The sequence below is a fragment of the Gadus morhua genome, chromosome 4 (genome assembly GCF_902167405.1).
Source record: "Gadus morhua chromosome 4, gadMor3.0, whole genome shotgun sequence".
Classification (NCBI taxonomy): domain Eukaryota; kingdom Metazoa; phylum Chordata; class Actinopteri; order Gadiformes; family Gadidae; genus Gadus; species Gadus morhua.
In genome coordinates, this window is record NC_044051.1 from 31,296,120 (window position 1) to 31,322,047 (window position 25,928).

Below are 25,928 nucleotides of genomic sequence, written 5' to 3' on the forward strand. Positions count from 1 at the left end.
GGATAATGCAAATTATAATATGGATGACGTAGCTAACAGTTTTAATCAATTCTTTGTAAATGTTGGACCTGAACTGGCAGAAAAAATTCCTGATCCAGGGACATCTGGTGAAGATTATAGTACATTATTGGAGAGAAATCCCTACTCAATGTTTCTCAAAGCAGTAGAGGAGAAAGAAATATTGGATATTGTTACAAAATTTAAATACAAAAAGTCTACTGATCTTAATGACCTCGACATGACATTGGTCAAGAAAGTCATTGAGGGGATTTCAAAACCATTGACGTTTATCTGTAATTTATCATTTCAAACTGGTAAATTTCCAAACAAAATGAAAACAGCAAAAGTTATACCACTGTACAAAACTGGGAACAAGCATCACTTCACAAACTACAGACCAGTCTCGCTACTTCCACAGTTCTCAAAAATATTAGAAAAAATCTTCAACAATAGGCTAGATACATTCTTAGAAAAGCACAAATTAATTAATGACAGTCAATATAGATTCAGAACCAACAGATCAACATCACTTGCAGTAATAGAATCAGTTGAGGAAATAACAAACGCCATTGAACAGAAAAAATATGCAGTAGGGGTATTTATTGATATCAGAAAAGCTTTCGATACAATCAATCATGACATTTTATTTGATAAATTGGAAAGGTATGGAATAAGGGGGATAGTATTGGATTGGGTTAAAGCTATTTGAGCAAAAGACAGCAGTTTGTGAAGTTGGGGAATTGTTCTTCAACATGTTTGGACATTGCATGTGGCGTCCCTCAGGGGTCAGTGTTGGGTCCTAAACTGTTCATATTGTATATTAATGATATTTGTAATGTTTCAAATGTCTTGAGGTTGGTTTTGTTTGCTGATGACACTAATATTTTCTGTTCTGGGGAGAATTTAAAACTAGAAAAAATCATCACTAAGGAAATGAGCAAAATAAAAACATGGTTTGATACAAACAAACTATCATTAAACTTAAGCAAAACAAAATTAATGTTATTTGGTAACTGCAGAAAGAACACAGAAATACATATAAATATAAATGGAGTTGAAATTGAAAGAGTTTACGAAAATACATTTCTTGGGATTATAATCGACGAACGATTCAGTTGGAAATCACACATTGCACACGTACAATCAAAACTATCAAGAAGCATTTATGTATTAAACAAAGTAAAATTGGTTCTAGATCAAAAATCACTCCGTATTCTCTACTGCTCACTAGTCTTACCATACCTCAATTACTGTACGGAAGTCTGGGGCAACACGTACAAAACTTCATTACATTCACTTACTATTCTCCAAAAAAAAAGCCATTCGCATTATTCACAATGTGAGATATCTGGATCACACTAACCCACTATTCATACGGTCAAAATTATTAAAATTCACAGGTCTGGTGGAATTTCAAACCACACAGATAATGTTTAAGGCTAAAATCAACATATTACCCTTAAACATACAAAAATTATTCAGTGATCGTGAGGGGGGTTATAATTTAAGGGGAAAATTAAATTTCAAAGTGAACAGCGTCCGTACGACCAGGAAAATGTTTTGTATTTCAATATGTGGTGTAAGACTGTGGAACAGTTTGAGTGGGGAGATCAAGGAATGTTCAAACATTAATCAGTTTAAAATAAAATACAAAGAATTGATTTTTACAAGGTACAGGGATGAAGAAGGTGTCTAACATAGTGTATATGTTTTCATGCATGTATATATTGGACAATCACTTTAGAATATTGAATGTTTAATTAGATATTAAAAGATAAATTGACAATATTATTAGATAAATATGCAGGTAGTAATGAATTGTATCATATTGTAAACTAATGTATATTAATATACAATTATTTTTTGATGATTATTATATAAGGAAGCTAATCATTATAGATAAATAAATTAGGAAGAAGGGGTGCGATTAAATAAGTTTTCTTCTTCTCACCCCTTTTCGAACAGGTAAAGCAAGTGTAAGACAGTTTCTTCTTTTGTGGTTTTCATTGTGTGTAAACATTACTTTATTGTAACTGTCCACTTGTTTCATTTATTTGATTGTTTATTATTATTATTTTTTAATTATTATTTACTTGTTTGAAATAAAACCTTTTTCAATTCAATTCAATACTTTGTATTCCTCCGCGACGTCTGAAATATCTAGCTTTTGTGATGAAGACATCACCTTTGGCGGGTCACATCTTCACCCAGGGACCAGAGGAAGTCAAGGAGACCAACTCTAAGTAGGCCTATACTAAGAGGGTAAAAAGAAACAAAATAAAATTACACAGAAAATCTGTTTAAATTACGAATAACTAGCGCTTCACACAGCTTTCACCTAATTAATATTTATATCATTTCATATCTATAAAAATATATAGCTGATAAGAATTAAATCCTCGTCATTTTTGTCATGAGATGGACACATTTTGATCTTATATAAACGTTTGCCAATGGTAGTTTGTTCACTAGGGAGTACATTTTTTCATTAGGTAGCCTCTAGTGGCCTTACAGTTGTAGACAGTTGCTTTTGCCTGCAGAAGTGGAACAGTACTTATAAGACTTAAAATACCCTGGATGGATTGACTCAGATGGAAGTGTTTTTTCTCTTGAGAAACTTTCTAGGTCCGATACTTAAATAAATAGCAACAGTCATAATAGTCCAGGTTTGAGGCTTAATTCATCAAGAAGTAAAAATCCATAATTTAGTAAAGGAAAACAAGCAACAAATTGTGTTAGATGACTTTTATGGTTGATTTCAGTCCCAACCACAAATATAGTATTGACATTTTCAAACATATCCGCCGATTTCCAATGGATCCGTTACTGTCAATCATCCATCTTCCATTGAAATAAATGTATTGAAAGGCAACACTGCAACCAGTTGTGAACAGAGCATTACTCAATTACATTCAACATTTGTCTCAGCATTCTTCCATTTACATAAACTTAAAAAAAAATGTTTTTCCCTGATGCAAGAATAAGAACTAAATAACTCTTAACATCACAATAAAATGCTACTGAAAAACATTTACATATAGATTGTTGAGAATTCAAGGGTAACTCTCTCGCTCAATCTCTTTGTTAAAAGTACAATAACAATTACAATCCAAACGGAAACTCAAATTGCAGAAATGCATGTAGGACGATAATTGTGTCTTGGAAAATCTCACTTTTTGGCTGTGCTTGCTTAAAGGCTTTTACAATAAGACAACACAGGCCTCACCAACTCTAAGGACATGCAGGCAACATCATGGCCAACAGGAGGTGCTGTTAAACTTGCATTTACACCCAACTTATGGGTAGGTACAGCTTGTTCTAGTTGACCGTGACATGGCTTAGCATTTAATACATTCATCAGGATTATTTTAGGAACCTGAACCAAAAATTATGAAAGGTTTTCCTCACCTGAGATTGAGATCAGAACCATAGCAAGGCACTGAAAACGCACAATTGTCCTTGAAAAGATTTAAGTGAAAAGTAAAGTTTTCACTGATCTTGAAACGTGGTAAAGGCACTTAACAAAGCAGCAGCCAGCTATGAAGCCATTTTGCATAACAACAACACCTTGATAAGGTAAATAATAATTTGAGGTTGTGTAGTTGGTTTTTGTTTCATTTCTTACACCAGTGTCTATTAACACTTGGTTTGAAAGAACTCCCATACCCGAGAACATCCTGATTCCACTTGTGGCTTAGAAGAGCCGCATGTTCTCAAAGCCCAACTCTTCCGTCATTACCGCAAGCACTGTTATAGTGTAGCACCGCCACTCTTGTATGAAGGCAGAGATTGGCTGAGTGGTTTTACATGGGCGTCTCGTGGATCACCAGGTTGACGTTGGTGGTGCTGCCGTGCTTGCTGCTGGGCTGACTCTTGTTCTCGTAGGCCTGGGAGCAAGAGGGGGGAAGATTTTGAAATGTAAGCATTACTTTATTTTACACTAGTGTAAAAAGGAATCCCTTGTTGTCATCAATATGTGTGACGAAACCCCATCAGAGCACTCAACTCTGCAGTTATTTTTGTCGGTTTTTAACCTCTTAGTAGACCTTGTATAATATTATAGATCAGATTTTGACACTACAGGCTGCTTTTTACGTGTGCTTGTTTGTTGTCTTGTACGTTTTCTGTCTCGGTTTCAGTGCCCTAATGCGCGGTAGTTCGCACCATGCGAACATAATTCCTAACGGAAAAATGAAGTTATTTTAATTTTACTAGTGCCACGTTGACTGGCCCTTATGTTGAAATGTTCCTTTGTACAATGAAAACATTGGAACAATTTATGTGCAAAGAATGACGTTAGCCGTCAGCGTGTGGAGCACCTTCCTTTAACTGTTACGGTAGCAATTACCAGACCAATTATAACATTGAAGGAAGACTCGTGAGGCACGGAGCTGAGTCCTTTTTTTCTGTTAACTAAACAGAAAAAACTTTTTCTTCTTTTAACTAAAAAGCTCAACCTCAAAATTCCCAATGAAGCCCGATCAAGATGTCACTCAGTGTGTCCTGCATATAGCACTTTGGCAACTATAACTTAGCAAAAATACATTAAAGTCCAATCGTTACTGTTGAGCTGTCCTTGTATGTCCGAAACAGTTAGTATTCAGGGCATTACTTTGTTTATTTTTTCATAAAGTTGGTAATGTGTCTTTACATATGGTAAGTTATTGCACTTTTTATATTGTGTGCTTGGATTTTCCTAAGTTGCAGGTGTCTTGAGATGAAGTGTCTAATAAGTGTCTCAATGAGGACCAGCAGCACTCACCTGCTTCGCGGAGGCCAAGAGGTCCTCTGCCTCCTGCTGGCCGGTCTGCTGCACCATCTTATAGAAGATGCCCTCGGGGTCTTGCAGGAGGGTGTAGGGCGCGTCGTAGGCCTGGATCTCCCCCGCGTCGAGCACCTGGACACACAGTGGCCTCTCAGGTCAAAAGATGCTCCGTAACGACAAGTAAGGAACACTAAAGCAGAGCTGCCATTATTTTTTGTCTCCTGTTGACCCAGCTCGGACTTTTGACACAAGGCATTCTTGAGTTAGTTATCTCTGATCAACAGATTTCCAAAGAAGTTTGCGGTTCACCAATCAATACCGCACGGTTAGTACTAATGGTAACTGGTCAAGAGCCAGCATGGGTGCTCAGCAGACTTAGGTTGGGAGCACAGTAGACTTAGGTTGGGAAGAGTAGTTAGGAACGAGAAGGTGTAAGGAGAGGCTGGAGGAGGGGTGAAGAAAGTGAGGAGGAACTAGGGGGACAGGGAATTGAAAGATACAGTTGGGAGGAAGGTGGCAGAGTTAGGAAGGAAGGAGGAGCAGTGTTTTGAGGGAGAGGAGAAGGCGAGGGTAGGAGTTAGTAAAGGCTCCAGGTGGCAGGGAGGAGGGGTAGAACGGTGTGGTTACTAGAGGAGAAGAGGGTCACTCACCATGATGCGGTCGCTGTCTATGATGGTGTTGAGCCTGTGAGCGATGGTGAGCACCGTGCAATCTCTGAACTTTTCCCGGATCGTCCTCTGGATCAGCTCGTCCGTCCTATGGACGGCGAAATACAAAACTCAGACTTGAAGAGCAACAGAAACTAAGGTGGAGCAACAGCAGCACCCCCGGTGGTCAAACACACTCTACTACAAGCGCAGACTTGTACCTGGGGTCGACGTTTGCCGTGGCCTCATCGATGATGAGAATGCGGTTCTTCCTCAGGATGGCTCTGGCCAGACATACCAGCTGCCTCTGGCCCACGCTGAAGTTGGAGCCCGACTCGGCCAGTAGCGTCTCCATCTTGGCGGGAAGCTCCTCCACCACAGACTTCAGCTGAACCTGCACCCGGGGAAAACAGAGAACCAACACACGGAACCACTTCCTTCAACACACGGAACCCATTCCCTCAACACATAGAACCACTTCCTACAGAACACATAAACACTTCCTTCAGTGTGTGTGTTTATAATGTAACTGGTATGTGAGGAAGGGTAGAAGGGCTACTGACCTCCTGCAGAGAGTTCCAGAGCTCTTCATCAGAGTGCTGGTTGAAAGGGTCCAGGTTCTTCCTCATGGTGTCAGTGAAGAGCACAGGATCCTGGGGAACCAATCAGAGGAGAGCTCAGCAACAGACCCTCCAGAATCATGTTATGAGCCAGCCGTCTCCTCCCAGAAGCAGGAGTAGGAGGACTACCTGAGGAATAATGGACATCTTCTGGCGCAGGTCGTGGAGGCCGAGCTCAGAGGTCAGTATTCCGTCCACGTAGATCTTCCCCTGGGGTTCTGCCAGGCGGAACAGGGCCGACACCAGGGAGCTCTTCCCAGCACCGGTTCTCCCCACCACGCCCACCTGAAGGACACACGGAGGGCACAACCAATCACACTACAGATCAGAACGGGTCATCCCTGGATGTTGCAGAGTTGTGGCCGGCAGTCAAACCAAGATGTCCCACCTTCTCCCTGGGTAGGAACGTGGCGTTCATGTTACGGAGGACCACCGGCCCGTCTGCGCTGTAGGAGAAGTTGACCCCGTCGAAGGTCACCAGGCCTTGGCTCGGCCAGTCAAGCGGGGGACGCTTCTCGGTTTCCCATGGTGCTTCGCTCTCCAGCTCTGTGTACTCCATCACTCGCTCCACTGAGGTCATCTTAAGAGAGAGAGTTATGTTTTAAACTTAAAAAGGGCCCCAATTTTATATATACTTAAATTTACATCACAAGTAGGGAGTGTCGGCTTGAGTTGGAACAATCCATCATACACCTGGATGGTCACTCTAAATTAACTTTACAATACAGGACAACAACGCAAACGCATCGTCGCATTGGTTGACCAAAGACTAATGGTGTGATCCAGATGCCTCGGACACCAGCCTTCCGGTTGCAATTGTGACGTCATTTCCGGTCTGGGAGCACTTATAGCGTTCCGGTTCATCTTTGTGATTGTGACACTAAATTGATCCACCAGTCCTTGTATGTCACAGCAGAACTTCTAGGGGGGACGGCACAGAGCCTGGGAAAGAAACTGAAAGGGGCGGAGTTATGCCTTGTTTCCTCTTTTGTCAGTACCTACCTCTTTTTTTTTTGAATGAAGTATCAAAGGGGGACTTTGAATGTAGCACTTCAGTGGCCATTCCACACGGTATTGATTTAAAAACCATTGAACGTGCTTGCAGATCCCAACCACCAGCACAATGATTGGTCGAAACAAATACGATCCGAAAGTATACCCAGATATGAGCTTGTTGGCCATCAGACTTAAGAATAACCGCAGTGAATCTACCCACAGACTTACCAAGTTCTCCACTTCCGCTGACTGCCGGACTCCCCACTGGAACATCCCCATGAGGGTGATTGCGTAGGACAAAGCCAGCCCCACATCCCCTGCACCTAGGTCTAACAGAGGAACAAAAGCATGACATGTTATGCCACCAACAAACATGCATTGAGAGAGCTCAGGCCAGTCATTTGATGGGCTTTGATAGCTTTTGGGTTGAGGCACCTCAATCCCAAAAGGATCTTCTTAAACCCAGAACCTTATTGGTTGAGAAGGGATATGAACCCAGAACCATGGAAGTGCAGAAGGGGAATTTGACCTGGAACACAGGAGGGGGTTCGAACAGAGCTTTCTTACTATCTCGGAGCAGCACGCAGGCATATATGAGGATGATGACAAAGACGGCGCACAACAGGTCCAGGCGCATGGCGAACCAACGGGAAGAGGTCAGGAACAGGTACCAGGTCTCTGAATGCAAAAGTTAAACTTCGTATTATAGCAGACAGAACACACCAAATCAGTCACGGGGGTTCACTTAGGCCGATTTGATCTGATCTTGATCTTGATTTGTCTACGTTTAAATGGCAGCCAAGAGAAAAGTAAGAATTCATTTTAGAATTCGGTCGTGACCTAAAACAGTCACATGATGCTTTTGTTTGATTTCCAATGTGTCCAATACACATCTATCGCAGAAAATCGTGCTATAGTACAGTGATTCCATGGCATCAGAGAAAAGGGGCGGGGCACCTGAGTGCAGGTCCTGGTGGGCGTCAAAGACGTTCTGGAAGCGCTGCTCGGCTCTGAAGGCCCTGATGGTCCACAGGCCCTGTAGCGAGGAGGACAGGTGGGAGAACACGGGACTTCGAGCTGCAGGAAGGAGCACAAGGAGCAGGAAGTTGACCTCACATAGGGCAGGGAGGTAAACCCCCTTTTAGAAGATCATATCATGTGATACTTGTATGGTAAACCACGTAGCACTAGGTCGTCAAGACATTTGGGTTTTAACTTAATGTTTGACAAGATAGACTGGTAAACATGATGGACTACTGCAAAGTTCTTCGCTTTAACAGACATGGAGCCAAAGCAAGCATGGGGGAGACTTACTGGTCCCCTCGAGTCGCTTTATGTCCCTGGAGGTTTGCAGGAAGTAGCGGCGGAGGAACAAAAAGATTATGAGGAACGGTACGACCAGGATTAAGATCCAGGGAACGACCATCGCCGAAACCACAATCACACCGATCGTCTGCAGAATGACCTGCCCGAGACAACACAGAAAAAAACATTTACTGCATTGAACCTCATCTTTTCATCTGTATCTTTATCCCAAAAGTGACGTTAAACTAGATTCTGATTGGTGCACTAGAAATAACATTAACAGCATCGGTTAAACATCTTCCACCAAATCCACCAAAAAAAATATCCTCAAAAGGGCCGTAGAGTATAATAATTGACCAGCATAATTTAATAACATTATTCCTACAGGTTTCAATGACCAAGGGGCCGATAACCTCAAGGTGTACAAGGCAATGTTTGAGAACAGTACCTGGCAGGCGTCCACAAAGGTGATGGGTAGCAACACGTCCATCTGGCCGATGTCCTTGGAGAACCGGTTCAGAACCCTGCCTGAACCACACAGAACAAATGCAGAAAACCACGTCAGGACGAGACTCAAACACACAGAATTAATATCATTCCTGCAGCCATGTTCATTATTCTTCATCGATTAATTTTTTCTTTCAATTCACTGAAGCACATGTTGTGGCAACCCCGGTCCCAAACCTCCTGGCCAGGCGGCCCGAGGGAGAGGTGGTGGATGGTGTATACCGCCGATATCCACCAGTCGGAGCCGTGAAAGTTTCGGCCGGAGAGACAATTAGCAGTGACTTCTCCATGGCTCTCGGAGCCATTTGTATTATGTCCGTTTATCCCGCGTTGGGCACCGACCCCCGGGTTTTTCTGTTATACATTGAATAAATGCCTCTTGTTGGCTTTGAACGGACCTGGGCGTTTGGTAAATAGAGACATTCCTGGGTCGCCACAATGTGTATGAATTTAGTAAAAAAAAAATACACGTTTTACACACAAACACACACACACACACATACACACACACACACACACTTTAGAAAATGTATATTTACCAATATTTAGATATAACCATTTCATTTTAATCAACATTAGTTTTCCCTTATTAAACCAAACAATCACAAATTTTGGATTTACATCTTGACATGAATCACTCCATCCAGATTTCAATAATAACAAACTTCTGCGGTGTAAGCAGCGGGGTACACACTCTGCTTCTCCTACCGATGGGGTTCACGTCGAAGAAGTGCACGGGCGCTCGCAATATGGTGTCGAACATGCGTTTGTGCAGGGTCTCCGTGCTCTTCACCAGCACATAGAAGAAGAGCATTGCCCTGACGAGCCCAAAAAGTAGCGTGGCTGCAGTCAGACCTGAAAACACATCAGCACAGTGTTTTGCATTGACCCTGAGCCACAAATATATACACAGAATATGTTTTATTTATTTATACAGTATGTTTCATCAGTGTCCCTCTGAACTTCAAAACATACAAATGAAAAAACAAAACATTTTATTTTGTATGTGAAACACTACACACACTTTCTGGACACTCGCTGTGAACATATTTCCCAACGAGTCATTTGAAGGATAAAGTATCTTCCTGTTACTCTTAGCATTGGGTTGGTTTATATTTATGTCTGTCGCAGAATCAGCATAGTCAATGTATATTTAAATGACTGCTTGTGTCTATAGAAGTGCACTGCTGTACTTTAATTAAACTGAACCATTATTTATGGCATGAGCTACACCTGTGTTTTTACCTACTTTACCTAGTGAAAAGAGCGTTTCCCTCTTAATTCAGGGTCACCAATCTAAGTTTCTGCAAAGTGACTAGACAGACTAGTGAATTGGATGGATCACAGCAAATTGGATCCATCTCATTAAGGCGAGCTGTGTTTGCCATCTGTGTGCTAGCTATGTTTGCGCTGTGAAAAACAAAATCGTTGTTTTTTTTCCTCACCTCCGTATATTCCCAGGTAAAAGGGTATATCCAACACCTCGGTGGCATTGATGATGTTGTTATTTATGTCGGCCGTCAGGCTGCCTTGCCTATCGGACCTGATGAAAATAAGGTCACAAACCCAGTGTTATGCCTCTTTTAATGCTGACCGTCGAGACTAGAGCCAAACAAGATGCCTATTTACAATCCTAGTTTCTATTGATATTGATTCATCTTTAAGGTTTTTAATCATTAATTCAAGTTGGCTGTTAAATCTAAAGAAACAAATTAATGCTTATATATACCATTCAGACAACCACCAGTCCTGAAGGATGTAGGCCACCTACATGGAAGAAAAAAAAGTTATCATTACAAAAAAACTTTTTTTATTGACAATTCACCTACCAGATACCATTTGCTAGATTCTGCTCATGATGTATTCAGAAATTTAGCACAAGAATATGAAAGAATTCTGAATGTGCTTTCGGCACATAAAACACTCCTTGTTTCAAGACTTCTTTAGATTTTGGATGGGCTCAAGAGATGGAATACAAAATGCATGTGCTTGGCAAAGGCTAGCAGTAAGCATTTAGCTTACCTGAGCGACTATGTTGACCACAAAGAGCACTACCAGAACAAAGATGTTCGCTCCAGCACGCAAGTACTTGTAGTACATGTCCGTGCTGATAGTCCCCTGCGATCGGCCCTCCTCCACAGCTGTTTGGGTATGTTCTGCCTTTAGAGATGAATTAATAACACTGTTACTAGTGCAGCGGCTTAGATAGTGGCCCTAATGTAGCAGCGAATCTACCTTCTCTAAGCAGTGGTAACATTTGAGGCACAGTGTTCCCATCAATAGACAGTGTTAGCGTAAGAACAGTGGGGAGCGTATCTATGTTCCCCGGGTCCTATGTTCCCCGGGTCCTATGTTCCCCGGGTCCTATGTTCCCTGGGTCCTATGTTCCCCGGCTCCCCGCTTTGTATGTGACCGGGGAACATAGGACCCTGTGAGCAAATATTTTTTCCGTAGGATAGTAGGGGCAAGTACCGCCTTTATCGCCTCTGATTCGCCTGTGAATGGTTAGAATGCCTCTCCTCCGATTGATTATGGTTGGGGTTAGGTTTAGGGTTGACCCTCACCCTCACCCTCACCCTCACCCTAACCCTTTGCAACCGGGGAACATAGGACCTGGGGAACATAGGGATGGCCCCAAACAGTGTTAGCATCACAAGCAAACACCGTTAGTGTCAAGATATAAATGCTAAGCATCAAAGAGACTGACTAAGCATCAGAAAATGTTGGGACTTAGTTAGAATCACTCTATATTCCCGTCATGTGTCGCACTTTTTACATTTTTAAGAGAGTTTTATGTATGTGTATACTATCTGTTAACTAACAACACTTTGTTTTTGTTCCTATGTTTTCACCTAACCTTTATCCTTTGTTGCTGCTCTATGTGCCTTCAATTGCTCCCTGGGGACAAACAAAGTATTTTGAAATGAATTGAAAGTCCCACCGGCAGCTGGTCTGCTTCTTCATTGGGCGAGGAGTTGGAGGAGACTGTTCGGCTGCGTGCCAAATCCTCCAACTTCCCCTCCCCTTCCTCCTCGTGTTTCAGCAGAGAGGTGAAGTCCAGTCCAGACCTCTGCAGGTCTGTATACCCCCCCTGGGCCACCACGTTACCCTGTGATGGAGGCACCGCAGGGGTTGACCAACGTTTCACATTAACATCAACAATAACATCATCTGGCTCTCAGTTCCCATAACAAAATCTATTTTTTTGTCTTCTCTTACTTTCCAAGGAAACCCGAAACCTATATGCTATTCAGCCTAGATCAGTTAAATTTAAATTTGAAAAACTTTTAATAACAAGCAATACATGGCTGAACAGAGAGAGAAACTCGGATCACTGATTGGATTTGTATTAACTGGATTTGTGCATAGAAAACTAGCCAAACCAGAATATGGTATGTACTCATGTTGATGATGGAGAATCATGGACTTGGTGTGGCGTGGCAGTGTTGGGTATTGGTGCATGAAGCGCTGGTTCACCACCATAACTTATCTGTTTGTAAATCATTATCTGCGTTGGTCTTAACTAGGAGCTAGTGCCTGAAAATGATGTGCAAAACACGTCATAAACATCTCAACCACCCAAATCATGTTTGCAATTGTTTTTTAATGAGTGGCTGAACGAAATACACCATAGTTTATGTGAATCCACAATAATCAAAATATTTTATTCATTAATATTACATTGATGTGTCCTGTCTTAGTTGTTTTTTTGTTTTGTTCCCTTCTCAAAAGGGTTAAGGTTCGGTACCTAGCCATAACAGACGTTTAGAGTAAGTTAAGAGCTGTGTGTGTGTTTGGTCTGGTTTTGCCATGCATGAGCAAAAATGACGTGTGGACTGCTCTGTGATTGGACAGGGGAGGAGGGGTCGACAGACCTCCTTGAGAACCAGGATCTGGTCGGCGACTTTCAGGTACTGCAGCTGATGGGTGACCAGGATCCTGGGCTTGTCCTTCAGAATACCACAGATACACCTGGAGGGACACACACACATACACACACACACACACACACACACACACACACACACACACACACACACACACACACACACACACACACACACACACACACACACACACACACACACACACACACACACACACGTTGAGTGCCTGAATTTGTTTAAATTGTGTCCAAAAGAAAATGAAATATAGGGCTGACACCGTCTGGACGGTTGGTGGATTGGTCTGGCAATGCGCTCTGCGAAAGTCTCTAAACAAGAGTTGATCCAAAAACTTCCTCTACACAGAACGTGCGGGATATTAGGCTACCAGGCAGAGTGAATACGCCATCCCGCACAGGCTGCCCTACCGGAGCTATTCAAAACTTCCAGCCAGAGTTTTTTGCTTCTACCGCAGATATGTCAATTCAAGTCACACACTACAATTCATGGACCTCCCTCAGCCATCTCCTCACACAAGAGGATGGGCCAGAGATGTTGTCTTTCAAGGTAAAAAAAAAAGCCACTACTCAAGATATACTAGTAGAAGCATGCTAGTGCAAAAATGTGTAGGATTATTATTAACCATACAAGAGTTTTTTTTACTTTTCAAACAGGTGCCTCCCGACCTCGCCATCCACAGCACTGAGAGGGTCGTCAAGGAGATAGATGTCAGCATCCTGGTACACAGCTCTGAAACACACACACAATATATATATATATATATATATATATATATATATACGATTTAGCTGATGCTTTAATCAAAGACGATATACAGTGAATTCAAAATAGATACTGTAGTACTACAGTACTATAGCAGTTAAAGATGTTGTACTACAGTACTAGATCAGTCAACCCTGTGGTTTGGAAATGTTTTTTTGTCACAAAAACGGTCATAAAGAAACTGCCGAATAAGGACAAGATAGTCATTTAGTGAGGCCAGGGGAGTCGGTTACATTGGTTTGAACAGTCAGGATGGTATCGTCCTTTAAGCTCCGCCCCCTGGGTTCACCTCTCCAGGGTTCAGCTGAGGTGAGCATCAGACTCACCTGGCCAGGTTGACGCGAGCCTTCTGCCCCCCACTGAGTGTGGCTCCCCGGTCCCCGATCAGAGTCAGGTCCCCGTCTGGCAGCAACTCCATGTCCTGGAGCAAGTGGAAAAGAACTTCAGCATTAGATCTCACGGCTGTAAGATGTTGTATAAGGACACAATTGCGACAAAATTGCACACTGTCACGTTATCAAAATAAACCTATATTTGTGTCCCGCATTGCACGGAAACATGGCTTGTAGCACTGATTGCATCGAGACTAATGGTCAATGTCATTTTGATTTACGTCCTGGTGTTAATCTAGGGGTGGGAATCTCTTGGCACCTCACGATTCAATTCCAATTATGAGGTCAACGATTCGATTCTGAAGCGATTATCGATCAAAAATTTTGATTAGCAAAAAAGTTTGCTAATCACTTCCTACTTTTGTGATGATCATTAAAGACATCAACAGATGAATTATCTTATCTAATATTTCATAATTAGATAAGATAGCTTTTTTTCACAAATATGACTTTCTATGAATAATGCAATAATCAATGCAGCTTGCATTACAACACAATATGGAAGCATGCAAAAAATAGGTTTCAGTTTTATTTTATTTCTAATCTTTCTTTTCTATGTCATTAAAGGAAAAGCTGCTCTTGAATTAGAAGGAGTTCTTGTGTCTGGCTGTGAGGTTGCGCGCATGCTATGCGTAGGCTGAATCGCAATCGTGTCAAGACAAATCAGATTGGCCAATACACACTGAAGATAAATTCAATAATTTTAAAATTACAAAAATTATCCCTCTTTGGCGAACAGAATGCTGCATCAGGCAACATTCCGATTATTAATTTATCTGCATCGAGACAGAATCGTTCTAGCGAGAATCGCGATGCATCGAAGAATCCATTATTTTTCCCACCCCTATGTTAATCTGCATTAAAGTGCCTGAAATTTAGTCAAAGAATACATTGAATTTATTCAGTGTTAGGATCGGGTATTACCTAGGCTGGGTAATCCTGAACAAAACCTGGTTTGGGCTCACATGGCAGTTTGGATATTGGTTGCCCCTTTGCATGTAAACATACCGATTGTGAAGGATCCTTAGGCCGTAGTGATGAGCAATGAGACCATCATCATCATAGCACTGTATGAACATGATAATTAGTCTTGCAATGATTTGAATCTAAATATCCTAGAGGGGTTGTCATCAAGTCCAGGAGATCGAGCCAGGTTGTCAGGGTGCAGGCCGGACCACTCACCCTCTTCAGGGCGCAGGCCCGCAGCACCTTCTCGTACTTGGCGGGGTCTAGCTCTTTGCCGAACAGGATGTTGTCGCGGATGGTCCCGGGGAACACCCAGGGCTGTTGGCAGGCGTAGGTCAGCTGCCCCTTCACCTTGACCACCCCCTTGTCAAGGGGCAGCTCTCCCAGGATGGCACTCAGCAGGGAGGACTGAGGGAAGGGAGGGAGGACAGCTGTTTCAGTTGGAATGGTTGCACTGCTTCCTTGACAACTTTTTAAAATATGCTCTAACCTGCTTGGCCAAATGACTGTTTTGGTGGTAATAGCATTCTTAAACAGTTAAAAAAATACTTTATAAATGTTATCCTTCGCCAGCCACAATGGAATAATGTACCTAAAAAACAATTGTTCTAATACTTAGTTCTCATCGATTTAAACAATTGGCAGGTACTCAAAATCGATCATTAGCTGGTGGCAGGTACTGATTTTGGACCCTGTTCCTACAGCTTTGGGATTGAGGAGGGCAAATTAAAAAATCCGTAATAATGAAGGAAAGGAGCCCTGACCTTTCCGGCGCCCACAGGTCCAATCACCGCCACCAGCTGCCTCGAGCCGACACTCAACGAGATGTTCTGGAGGGAGGGTGCGTCTTGGTTCTGCACAGGGGAGTTAACACACACACACACACACACACACACACACACACACAGACGTCAACAGCTTCATTAATTTATAAGGGGATTTGAATCGCTCCCAGAGCACAATGCCCTGAAACCCCTAGATAACTTGATGGCCATTGGATGTACTTTTGTAAAAAAAAGAAGTAATAATGGTTGAGGGACACAAGACAATGCTGGAACTATCATTAAAGATGAAAATAAAAATTTCACTTTGAGATTTTCTAACATTAATATGAGTTTGCAAGTGTTGTACACTTCTTTGTTATCTGCTGTTGGTGTTATTGCGCATAACACATACCAGAGACTCTTGTCTCTGGTATTTCCACAACGAGACTCGTTGTGGGGGTTACTACTAAGTACATGAACCACGACATGGAGAAGAAAGGGATTGTTGCCCGCGAATGTCTCCCGCTTTAGCCCCGCTTCCCGCTGCCGAGGGACCACCGCCTCGGCGCTGCCCGCTGCAGGAGAAAGAAGTGCCTAATAGGGGTGTGAACAGTTAAAAAAAATTGTAAACGGTTACACAACCCCATTTGTTTCGTGTACAGGGTTAACCGTTTAATTAATGATTTCTTTTTTTTTTTTTTAAAGTGGACCGCAGTCGTGCTATAGGGAGATTATTTGTTTATCAACACGGCGGATGCGCGAGCAGTATGATCGCAAAAAGGTTGTTTTTTTTTGATAGGATGTTGTTAATTAGGATGTTGTCAGCTTACCGTTTCATTAAACTGGAATCAGAAAATGCAGTTATATGCTATAGACCCTATAGTATCTGTGGTATAAAGGCTGGGACGAATTTCAAATTATAAATATGTACACTTTATGTTGGAAGTATAGACCGTCGCTATTCCCATTGAAACGAATGGCGTGGTGATTATTCTTCAAAACGAGAGCTGGTAAATTCTAAAAAATAAATAATTTGTAATCAGACAACGCGGTTATATGATATACCCTAGAGCAGGGCTATTCAATTGGCGGCCCCCGGGCCGGACCCGGAGGTTAAATCGGAGTGTGATTTGTTGGCAGACAACGCGAAAAGGCGACAAATTATTATTTTGGTCTGAAGCATTAGGCATATGATTCTGACCTACTTCTAAATGCTTTGTTTTATGTAGTTCTAATGTTTAACCGTATTGCTGCTATCTTGGCCAAGGCTCCCTCATAAAAAAGATCATATCAAATAAAGGTTTAATAAAATAAAATAAAAAAATGCAATACTGTTTCTCCAGGACACGTGGGAACCCTGACAATACCTTCATGGCACGCAAACTTCTAAAGTCTATTCGTTTTGAGTGAACAGTGACAAACTGGTTCTCACAAAAAAATTCTCTCATTCATTAAATTGTAATCATTTCATTCACTGTTTACCCATTATCAACAAAGCAATAAATAAATAGCGTATTTAAACTAAAATGCGTGTTACAGCATTTTTAAAAGCTATAAGCTGGAGCTATAATTTGAGTGTAATTTGTTAGAAATGTCCTCTCCATCCGTCTCTCCACCCATTAGTGAGTGACATTTCCTGTGAGAATATCTGTTCCTAGCCGCGCCCGCCTCTGAGCTCGTGGCTCATTTCTGACTAATCAGGGCATCTTTTCCCTGATTGGTTTGCGGGGTCGGTCTTGTCAGTCCATCACATGAGTTTGAATTAATAATAATAATAATAATGGATTGAATTGATATAGCGCTTTTCTAGACACTCAAAGAAGCTTTACGGTGAAGGGGGGACCTCACTAACCACCAAATACTAAACAACAAGGTTCCACTCTATAGAAAAGTAGAGAGCAGAGAGGGAGGGGACGTTTAGGCAGTTTGGTTTCAAAAGCCTGCCCTCTTCTGCTCCCTCGCTCTCTTTACGTCTGGCATCTTACTTACAGCACCTTTAACCCTTCCCTCTAGGCCAACACCAGGGAACAAGAGGTTTTGCTGACCTTGTCCCAGTAGCAGACGAGTTCCTGGATGATCACAGAGGCATCCTTTGGCTGGCAGAACACATTGGTGTTCTTGGGCAATTCCTCTAGATTCAGGAAGGTCTGCAATTCACCAAAATAAAACAGACAAAAAACAAAGGAACACAGTCAAATTATTAAATATTAAATTGATGAATAAATGTATTGTGTGTACATTACAAATAAATGTACATTTAGTTGACTTTTATTGAAAGCGACTTAGAACCATTCATAGACACAGACGTACATAATATGCACAATGGACAAATCATTTACTCACTTAAAGCATAAGTCTAAAAAAACATCACACATCCTGACTTCTGTAATGCAACATGACTCCCCCCCCCCCCCCCACCCCCTCATATACAAGCCAAACTGTGATGATATGTCAGAGAGCAAAACTATTGGAAAATAATTATAGGTGAGGTGAAATTTTGGTTAATTCAGGAATATTTGTTTTCTGCTGCCAACAAACAGCAATTTTCTTCTGCCGTCTAAATATTACGATTTCAAATATAAATCATATTAGCTCCTACAATATGTATTGCTCTGGAGCTACCACTAGCCGGCGACTCTGGTTCATTCCAATTCACTTTGTTTTTCCAGCTGAGCAGAGCCTCTATCCTAGCCAGCGACCAAGATGCCATTCCCTAATCATGGCCTTCTTTAAAAACTCAAATATACTTGAGTTTAGATGACTCAACAAATAGTATCACAACAAAGGGATGCATGGGGGAGAGGGCAAGAGAGTTAGGGAGATATGCAGCTACAGGGAGGTGTAGCGTCACTCATGGCCACGCAGTTTGTTTGCCTTCACAAATGTGCGTGTCTGGGGTCGGGTTTAAGTGGACATGCCTCTCTGTGTTCATTCATACATAATTACAGAGCATCACATCCAATGTAATTCACCAAACGAACACAGACCAGCAGACTTTGATCACAGACTTTGAACGCAGACTTTGATCTCTGTTGAAAAATGAATGATGTAATTATATTTACTTTTCTGCTCCTCCATTGAAATTGCACTCGTTTTATACACTACAACTAATAGTGGTTTAAAAACAGTCGCCTACACAAGTGAATCTGCGGTTTAGGAGAGGCCTGCCTCCAAACAAACTTAAGTTAATCTTCCCCTTTGCTCAGCTTTTTGGTTATTTTATGAAGAGAACCTTGGTCCCAGCTTATGACCCAAGCCCTAAAATGCACTCGCACGGTTTCCTTTATAGCAAGTGGGTCGAGCAAGCCATAGACATTCTATCATTAAACATTATTGGTAAGCCTAACCTGTTACACAGACGATGACAGTCTTTTCTGATTCACTGAGAATAAATAAGACTGGCTGTGGTAACTTTTCTTTTTTGAAGATAGATAGCTATTTTATAGATAGATAGAGATAAACTGAAAACTGGTTACCAGCCAACTTCCTTAGCCACTGCCACCCCTCTTGATTACATGGGAGCATGCTTTAAGCACCCCAAAAATCCCCCAGAGGTGTTTAGACCCATCAGGCTCCTGATAGCCGATCAACCTCACACCTGGTTGAGAAAAAAAAATGGGGGCTCCCCCTCACCTGGATCCGTTCAATGCTCACGAGACTCTCAAAGAGCCTCTCGAGGGCACTGGAGAAGAAGAGCGTGACGGTGAGTCGGATGGCGCCATACAGCGACACGGTGACGAACACGCGGCTGGCCGTGATGGTGTTGCCCAGCATCACGTACACAGCGAAGGTGAGGAGAACGATGATTTTGCTGGCCGAGAAGAAGGTGGCCATGTTTGCGGCTCGCAGCATGGAGCTCTTCATCAAGTTGACGATCTCCTCCCTATGGTGGGGACAGGGGGGGTAGAGACAGCATCTCATTTGATCTCCACTGTAGACCGTATGAGCACACACTATACGTTGGGCTAAGTGTATGACGGAGCTTACTAGAGTTGGTATAGTGCCCTGTTGAAGTTTACATCCACCCATCATGCATCTGGGACACACACACACACACCATTAAAACCTTACGTTCTGTACTCTGAAACAAGGGCCGCGAAGGGCTTCTCCCAGGCGTACATCTTGATGATGCGCATGCCGGTAACCACTTCGTTCATGGTGCGAATCCTTTGGTCTGTGAGCACCGCCGTCCTGCTCCTGCAATGCATCATGGGTAAAAACGTTATGAAAACGTTAACGTTATGTGTATTAGTGTGCAGATGAAATACCCTTAATTGAATGAAATAAAAAGCTCAAGGTATGAAGTTGAACCCACAGTTTTCTGTCCATTTCTATATGTTTAGACTTAGAGAAACACCGATATCACTTACAAAAGGAGAAAAAAAAGAATCGGGGAGATTTCTTTTATTTATGTAATGAGTCAGCATCACCTGGGCTAATGTTACAATGTATGTGATGTAACATTTGACACCATTGAAACGGTCAATAACACTGCGAAAAAAAGTTGCAATGTAAGTTCAACTTTTTGCATATCATCAGTGAGGCCAGGCAATCGTTTACAAGACGCGGTTGACTAACTGTGGCTAAACAGAGTCACTAGTGTGAACATTCACAAATTGCATGTCGATATTACAAACAAAAATATACATGGGTTGGTAATCGTTTTGACCAAAAAAGGAATAAAAAACCAAAGCTTTGCTCAGCCCTCACAGTGGGTACTGTTTGAGAGAGTGAAGTGAAGCGAAATGCCGTCATAACACAAGACATAACAAACAAGTCGACACTGCACGTTTGCCGGTGTTAATTTGAATGAGCCGTCGCTGGGTGAAGAGCATACAAGTTACCTGTAAACTGAGAACATCCTCCCAAACTGGGTTTGCAGGGGCATCAGAAAGATGAGGAGTGCTATTCCCACCAAACACGAGGGGCCGATTTCTCCCCACAGAAGGGCGAGCACCACCGCTACCTGGATAGGCCCCACCCACAGGTAGTGCAGGAAAATAGTAAGCTGGAGAGAAAAGTAAAAAAAACAAAATCAGGAGCAGCCATCTTGTGATGATGGAGGACCGCCGTGCATCAAAAAGGAACAAAGGCCACCAAAATACTCCACTAGTTTCCAAGCTCACTAATTATAATGTAAACCGGGACGTGAATAAGTGGGACGGTGTGGTTGCCAGGTACTTGCTAGGTACTTTCCAAACTATTATGATTAATACGCCGATGCCTAGAGGAGAGATATCTGGAAGTGTTGTCAAGTGTGAAAGACTCAGGGGGTAGTCTACTGGTGGGCCGTTGGCGTTCAGCTCAACTCCCAAGCCAAGTACTGGGTTCGATCCCCTGATGGCCAGAATGGTCTACCAGAAAATGAATGCAACCGTCATGATTGAAGCAGAATTTATAAAAAAAAAAAAAATCAAGAATAAGAGAACCTTTCCCTGGATTTAAAAGGTGACATATTATGCCACCAGGTGTGAGTGCGATTAGCCATTACTAGCCATTTTGAAAATCTGCCTCTTCTGAAACCACAACCTAGAAGACTGATAGATGAGCAACGTTTGCCACATTCCACTGGGTAGGCTGGTAGACTGATCTATCCAGCACACGTCTAGGTGGACACGCCAACTTCTGTCAGAAGAGGCAGATTTTCAAAACAACTTGTGATGGCTAATCACACTCGCACCTGGTGTTATAATAGGTCACCTTTAATGAGCTATGGGTGAATAGGGTCCAGTCTACCTATAGGCAACCTTGAGCAAAAGGCCCTAACCCCCAACAGCTCCTAATGTCGTGCGTCAACATTCCCTGCAAGTTAGCTTGGTTAAAAAAATTACTAATTAGACCAATTGTAGTCAATCATCATGAAATAGTTATTAGTCAAGAAATAAACAGGGGACCATGGGTTTAAACGGGTGATTTCGCTAGAAGGATTCAAGATTTAACCAGCCCTTTCCTGATCCCCCTAAAAAATACCTAATTGCTCAAGCTGTGGGGGATGGGTTTTACTGTATAGAAGTAGTTATTGTAGCTAGACAGAAATCGAAATGCTATACTTTAGGCTAACATCTTGGCCTAACCATCCTGGTCGGTGGAGATTTCACATACATCGTCAAACTTGCTGACGTCGTTTGAGAGGAGGTTGACAATCTGACCCGTGGTCGTTTTCCCTCTGGCCGAGTTGCTGAGACATAAGGCCTGGAAGGAGGGAAGAACAGCATTAATGCTTAACACATTCCGGGGTCTTACCTTGAATAAGTTACCAAACCACGACCCTGACCAGTTGTGAACACAGATCTTATCCTGTAGAAACATTTACAAGAAAATAAAGTATCTCTGTCTCCCCACCCAGTTCACAGTGGTTCCCGAATTCTCTCACTCGCTCTCTTTCTTCAAATACTTTTAAAAATTGTAAAGGCTTTATACTTCATATTATAGAGTAAGACAGGGAGGTATGGGGGAGATAGAGGGGAAGACATGCAGCCAAGGACCACGGGCAGGAATCGAACCCCGGTCGCAAAATTATAAAAAAACATGATATACTAATAAATAATAATTAATCTCACGAAACAGCTCACCTTCGTTCAAGTCCCCTGCAGCTTTAGCTCACTCCCTAGCCAACTGCAGGTAAACTACAGCCCGTTTCAAGCCCCACCCACTCAGCCCAAGGCCCATCAAATAGGCTCACCTTCCTGAAGATCATGTTACACATGGCCACCCGTATCTTCATGCCCGCCTTTTGGGTATTGAAGAATAATATGTGATGCATCACCGCCAGCAGAAGGAGGCACAGGGACATGCCGAGGGCGTAGTAGCAGGCCAGCTCCAGACCATGGTAATCATTGGGGTCATAAGTCTCAAAGTAGCGCAACAGGTACCCCAGCAGCACCGGCTGGACAATCTTGGTCGCCTCCTGAGAGCAGAGAGTGGTTACTTTCAGACGATCCGTTAAGTTACTTTCAACACGAATCTTCGAGTTCTCACTGAATGTTCAATTTACAGAAAGGGAACTGAAGTTCGGATAGACTTTTGTCTCCCACCCCTTCGATGCGCAGCAACCCCCCACCCCCACGCAAGCCATCTGAAGATTATCCCCACGCTTTACCGCGTCCAAAATCGTGATAAAGCGAAAAAAAAAAAAGACTCACAAATTATGAGTACATGAGCGCAGTATCGGGCCCGAGTCCAAGTACTGGTATCTATTTTGAGACGCCCAACATGCGCTTGAATATTTATGTGTTTATGAGTGTTAGAAGGTGGGTATAACGTAAATATCTGACGTCTGGAAAATTTGCAGAAGTAGCAAGTCAGAAGTACTAGACTTGATAGCATCAACAAGAAATAAAAGTTTCTCAAGGTGAAATAAAACCTAAACAAAATTAGGATTAAATAGCTGATGAGTCAGCCTGCAATGTGTAAATTACCTCAATGAATGTGAAGATGCCAAGTAGTGAATAGGATTTCCAGTAGCAACGGATGACGGCTTTGCAGAAGCTTGGTTTCTTCAGCTCTTTGGCACTCTTCAGGCACTCTTCATCCCAGTAGCTGTTAAATGGGGTTAGATGGGCCTTATTCACTTGTGCGATTACAAACTGCTTTTGTTGGCTAAAAAGCTATAAGCCTACTTCCAATGTTACTTCTTCTTTGTTTTCATATATTGTCACTGTACGTTGGGTGCCAAATATAACATAACATGAGTAGAAGATTATTAGGCATTTAAAACACACACACACACACACACACACACACACACAGACAGACAGACAGACAGACAGACAGACAGACAGACAGACAGACAGACAGACAGACAGACAGACAGACAGACAGACAGACAGACAGACAGACAGACAGACAGACAGACAGACAGACAGACAGACAGACAGACAGACAGACAGACAGACAGACAGACAGACAGACAGACAGACAGACAGACCTTTGCAAGGTCAACCCCAGTGTTTTTGAGCGGAACTCCGGCAGCACGTTGTACAAGTCTTCTTCTTCCAGGGACCGTTTGTAACCGATACGAAACAAGGGGTTCAGCCAGCTGGTGACAGAAGAGAATTTAGAGTGACTAAAATCATAGTAGACTATTGGCTACAACAGTGCACTAAATGCTTTGGGAATCATAAAGAAAAAGTATTCATAAAAAATAGGGTAAATAAAATCGTTAAAAAAGAATAAAAAAGTTTGACACGTCAGGGAAACCACTTAAGCAGCGAGTAAACATAAACAGGTTAAAAACCAGTTGCACACGGGCATTCATAACGAAAGTATGTAAATTACACTTCCTTGAGGTGACTTTCTTCTGTAGAAAGTGTGCCACCCATGATATCACCTGAAACAAGCAATCGTTTGGGGGTGTGATATTGATTAGCACGTGTGTGCGTGTGCATGTGTGTGTGTTTAGGGCTAATCAATTGTGCAGTGTTTCCCCCAGCACTGTATGGTTAAGGCGACTGCCGCACTGTATGGTTAAGGTGGCTGACTTAACAACAATAGCCTTGACTACCAATGACTACCAATGTATTGAAAAAATATATAGGCTATATAATCTTTTTTTTTGGAAATGATTCTGCATTTTAAAAAAAAAAATTAAAAAGTACAAAACACGTAGGGAAAGAAAACATATTTTCCAACGGGCAAAAAAAAGAAAGATAAATAATGCATTGCATTGGTAATACTGATAATGCTTTTCGAATGGAATTGAAACGGCGGCAATTGGTGGTTGTATATATTATTGCGAACTGAAAACCTCACAGAAGACAACAGATAAACCCCCCCCCCCCACATACACACACACATTCCTGGGGGAAACACTGAATTGTGTGATCATTAAAATAACATCCTAAATGTGTTTGTTTGTCAAGCCTAGGGCATCGTTTCAAGAACCTGGTAAATAGCAGGTGAGCTCAGAGATAGACCTGCCCACTACTGCAGTGCAATTCTAAATTATTTCTATCTTCTCGTTGGTTTTTTGCAAAGAACAACATTATATGGGTATTCTACACTATTAAAAATTGGGATCCACAGATAGAAATTAAGGAGCAAATAGACATAATGTTCAAAGCCTGCAGAGTATAAGTAGTCAATACAGTGAGTGTGCTATCTAGTAAACTTCACATTTAAAAAATGTATTAATGTATATACTGCTATTATACACGTTGTATTTATCACCAATCAAAAAACACCGTCTTTGGATATCTGAAATAAAAAATTGAAACTAACTATTAACATTTGGATTATAGTCAGATATCTGAAAGGGGAGTTTTTCCTATTTTGCAGATAACCAGAATGTTCTTTCTGGATATCATTAGTGCAACTGCGGATATCTGGAACCCAATACACATGCATGGTAAAAGGGGCGTGGTTTGAGCTCGGACGTTGAGGATGTAGCTGAGAAGTTATGTATGTGGATATCTGAAAGTTATTTTTTACTTCGAAGAAATTAGATTTCAGACTTCGTGCAATATACATTACGTCTATTAAATGTTTAAACGGCTTTATCAAAACAACTATTTGGCTTTTGACTGGGACTGCACCGCTCAGGTGGTTGCGAAGAGGAGTGACGTCAGACCTCCAGGAAACCGCTATTATAGAGTCTGGTTAAACACGACCTCACCTAACACTGTGACAGTGTGCATGCTATTTGCGTGTAGGCGATACATTATTATAACTAGTTGTAGGACTCAGACATGCTGAGCCACTTGAAAGTAACTCTTCATATAGATAGTCCTGAGTCCTGTATGTCTATGGTCTCAGTACCTTAGTCCAAGTCCTGTGTATCTGTATCTGGTCTAAGTAACTTAGTCTAAGTCCTGTTTATGTGTATCTCGTAGTCCAAGTCTAAGTAGTCCAATTCTTGTATGTCTATGGTTTGAGTAGTCCACGCGGACCACGTCCTGTATCTCTATGGTCCAAGCAGTCCAAGTTCAGTATGTATACGGTTTATTTCTTCCAAGTCCTGTGTGTCTACACACTTAAACAGACACCGCGCCACAGTTCTTATCGCTAAGATGTGGTTATGTAACCAGGCACGTTTTAATTTGAAACATTGTTTCCGACTCACCAGAAGAAAATCTTTGAGAACCAGTTGGCCGTCGCCGCTGGGTTGAGCTTCTCTATCTCTTTCACCTGAACTTGCTCCATGGCTGCAACTCATTCGGGACCGATATCAGTACGCGGTGTGGGAGGTGACGCTTCCAATTAAAGCCCACCGAGAGATGCGTGAGTCCTTCTCCCCTTGGAGCCGCCGCATGTCCGCTCTGGACGCCGGGCTGTGTATGTACATCAGACACTCAAACACCG

The 25,928-nt window shown here is 42.3% G+C and overlaps 1 protein-coding gene across 1 annotated transcript; it reads right to left on the reverse strand.

Annotated features, from left to right (window-relative positions):
• Positions 1-585: 585 nt before the first annotated feature.
• LOC115541984 (multidrug resistance-associated protein 4) lies at positions 586-25,928 on the reverse strand. The gene is made up of 31 exons (XM_030353983.1): positions 25,690-25,928; positions 23,557-23,667; positions 23,048-23,168; positions 22,312-22,536; positions 21,732-21,821; positions 20,474-20,637; positions 19,701-19,826; positions 19,263-19,512; positions 17,675-17,776; positions 15,630-15,719; positions 15,082-15,273; positions 13,834-13,928; positions 13,388-13,474; positions 12,716-12,812; positions 11,782-11,949; positions 10,863-11,000; positions 10,570-10,607; positions 10,286-10,383; positions 9,549-9,695; positions 8,782-8,861; positions 8,343-8,493; positions 7,986-8,105; positions 7,596-7,706; positions 7,257-7,357; positions 6,421-6,612; positions 6,162-6,317; positions 5,976-6,065; positions 5,634-5,806; positions 5,416-5,521; positions 4,763-4,897; positions 586-3,887 (listed from the first exon to the last, which is right to left on the reverse strand). The coding sequence occupies exons 1-31, from the start codon at positions 25,767-25,769 to the stop codon at positions 3,804-3,806; spliced, it is 3,918 nt and encodes a 1,305-aa protein (XP_030209843.1). The 5' UTR covers positions 25,770-25,928; the 3' UTR covers positions 586-3,803.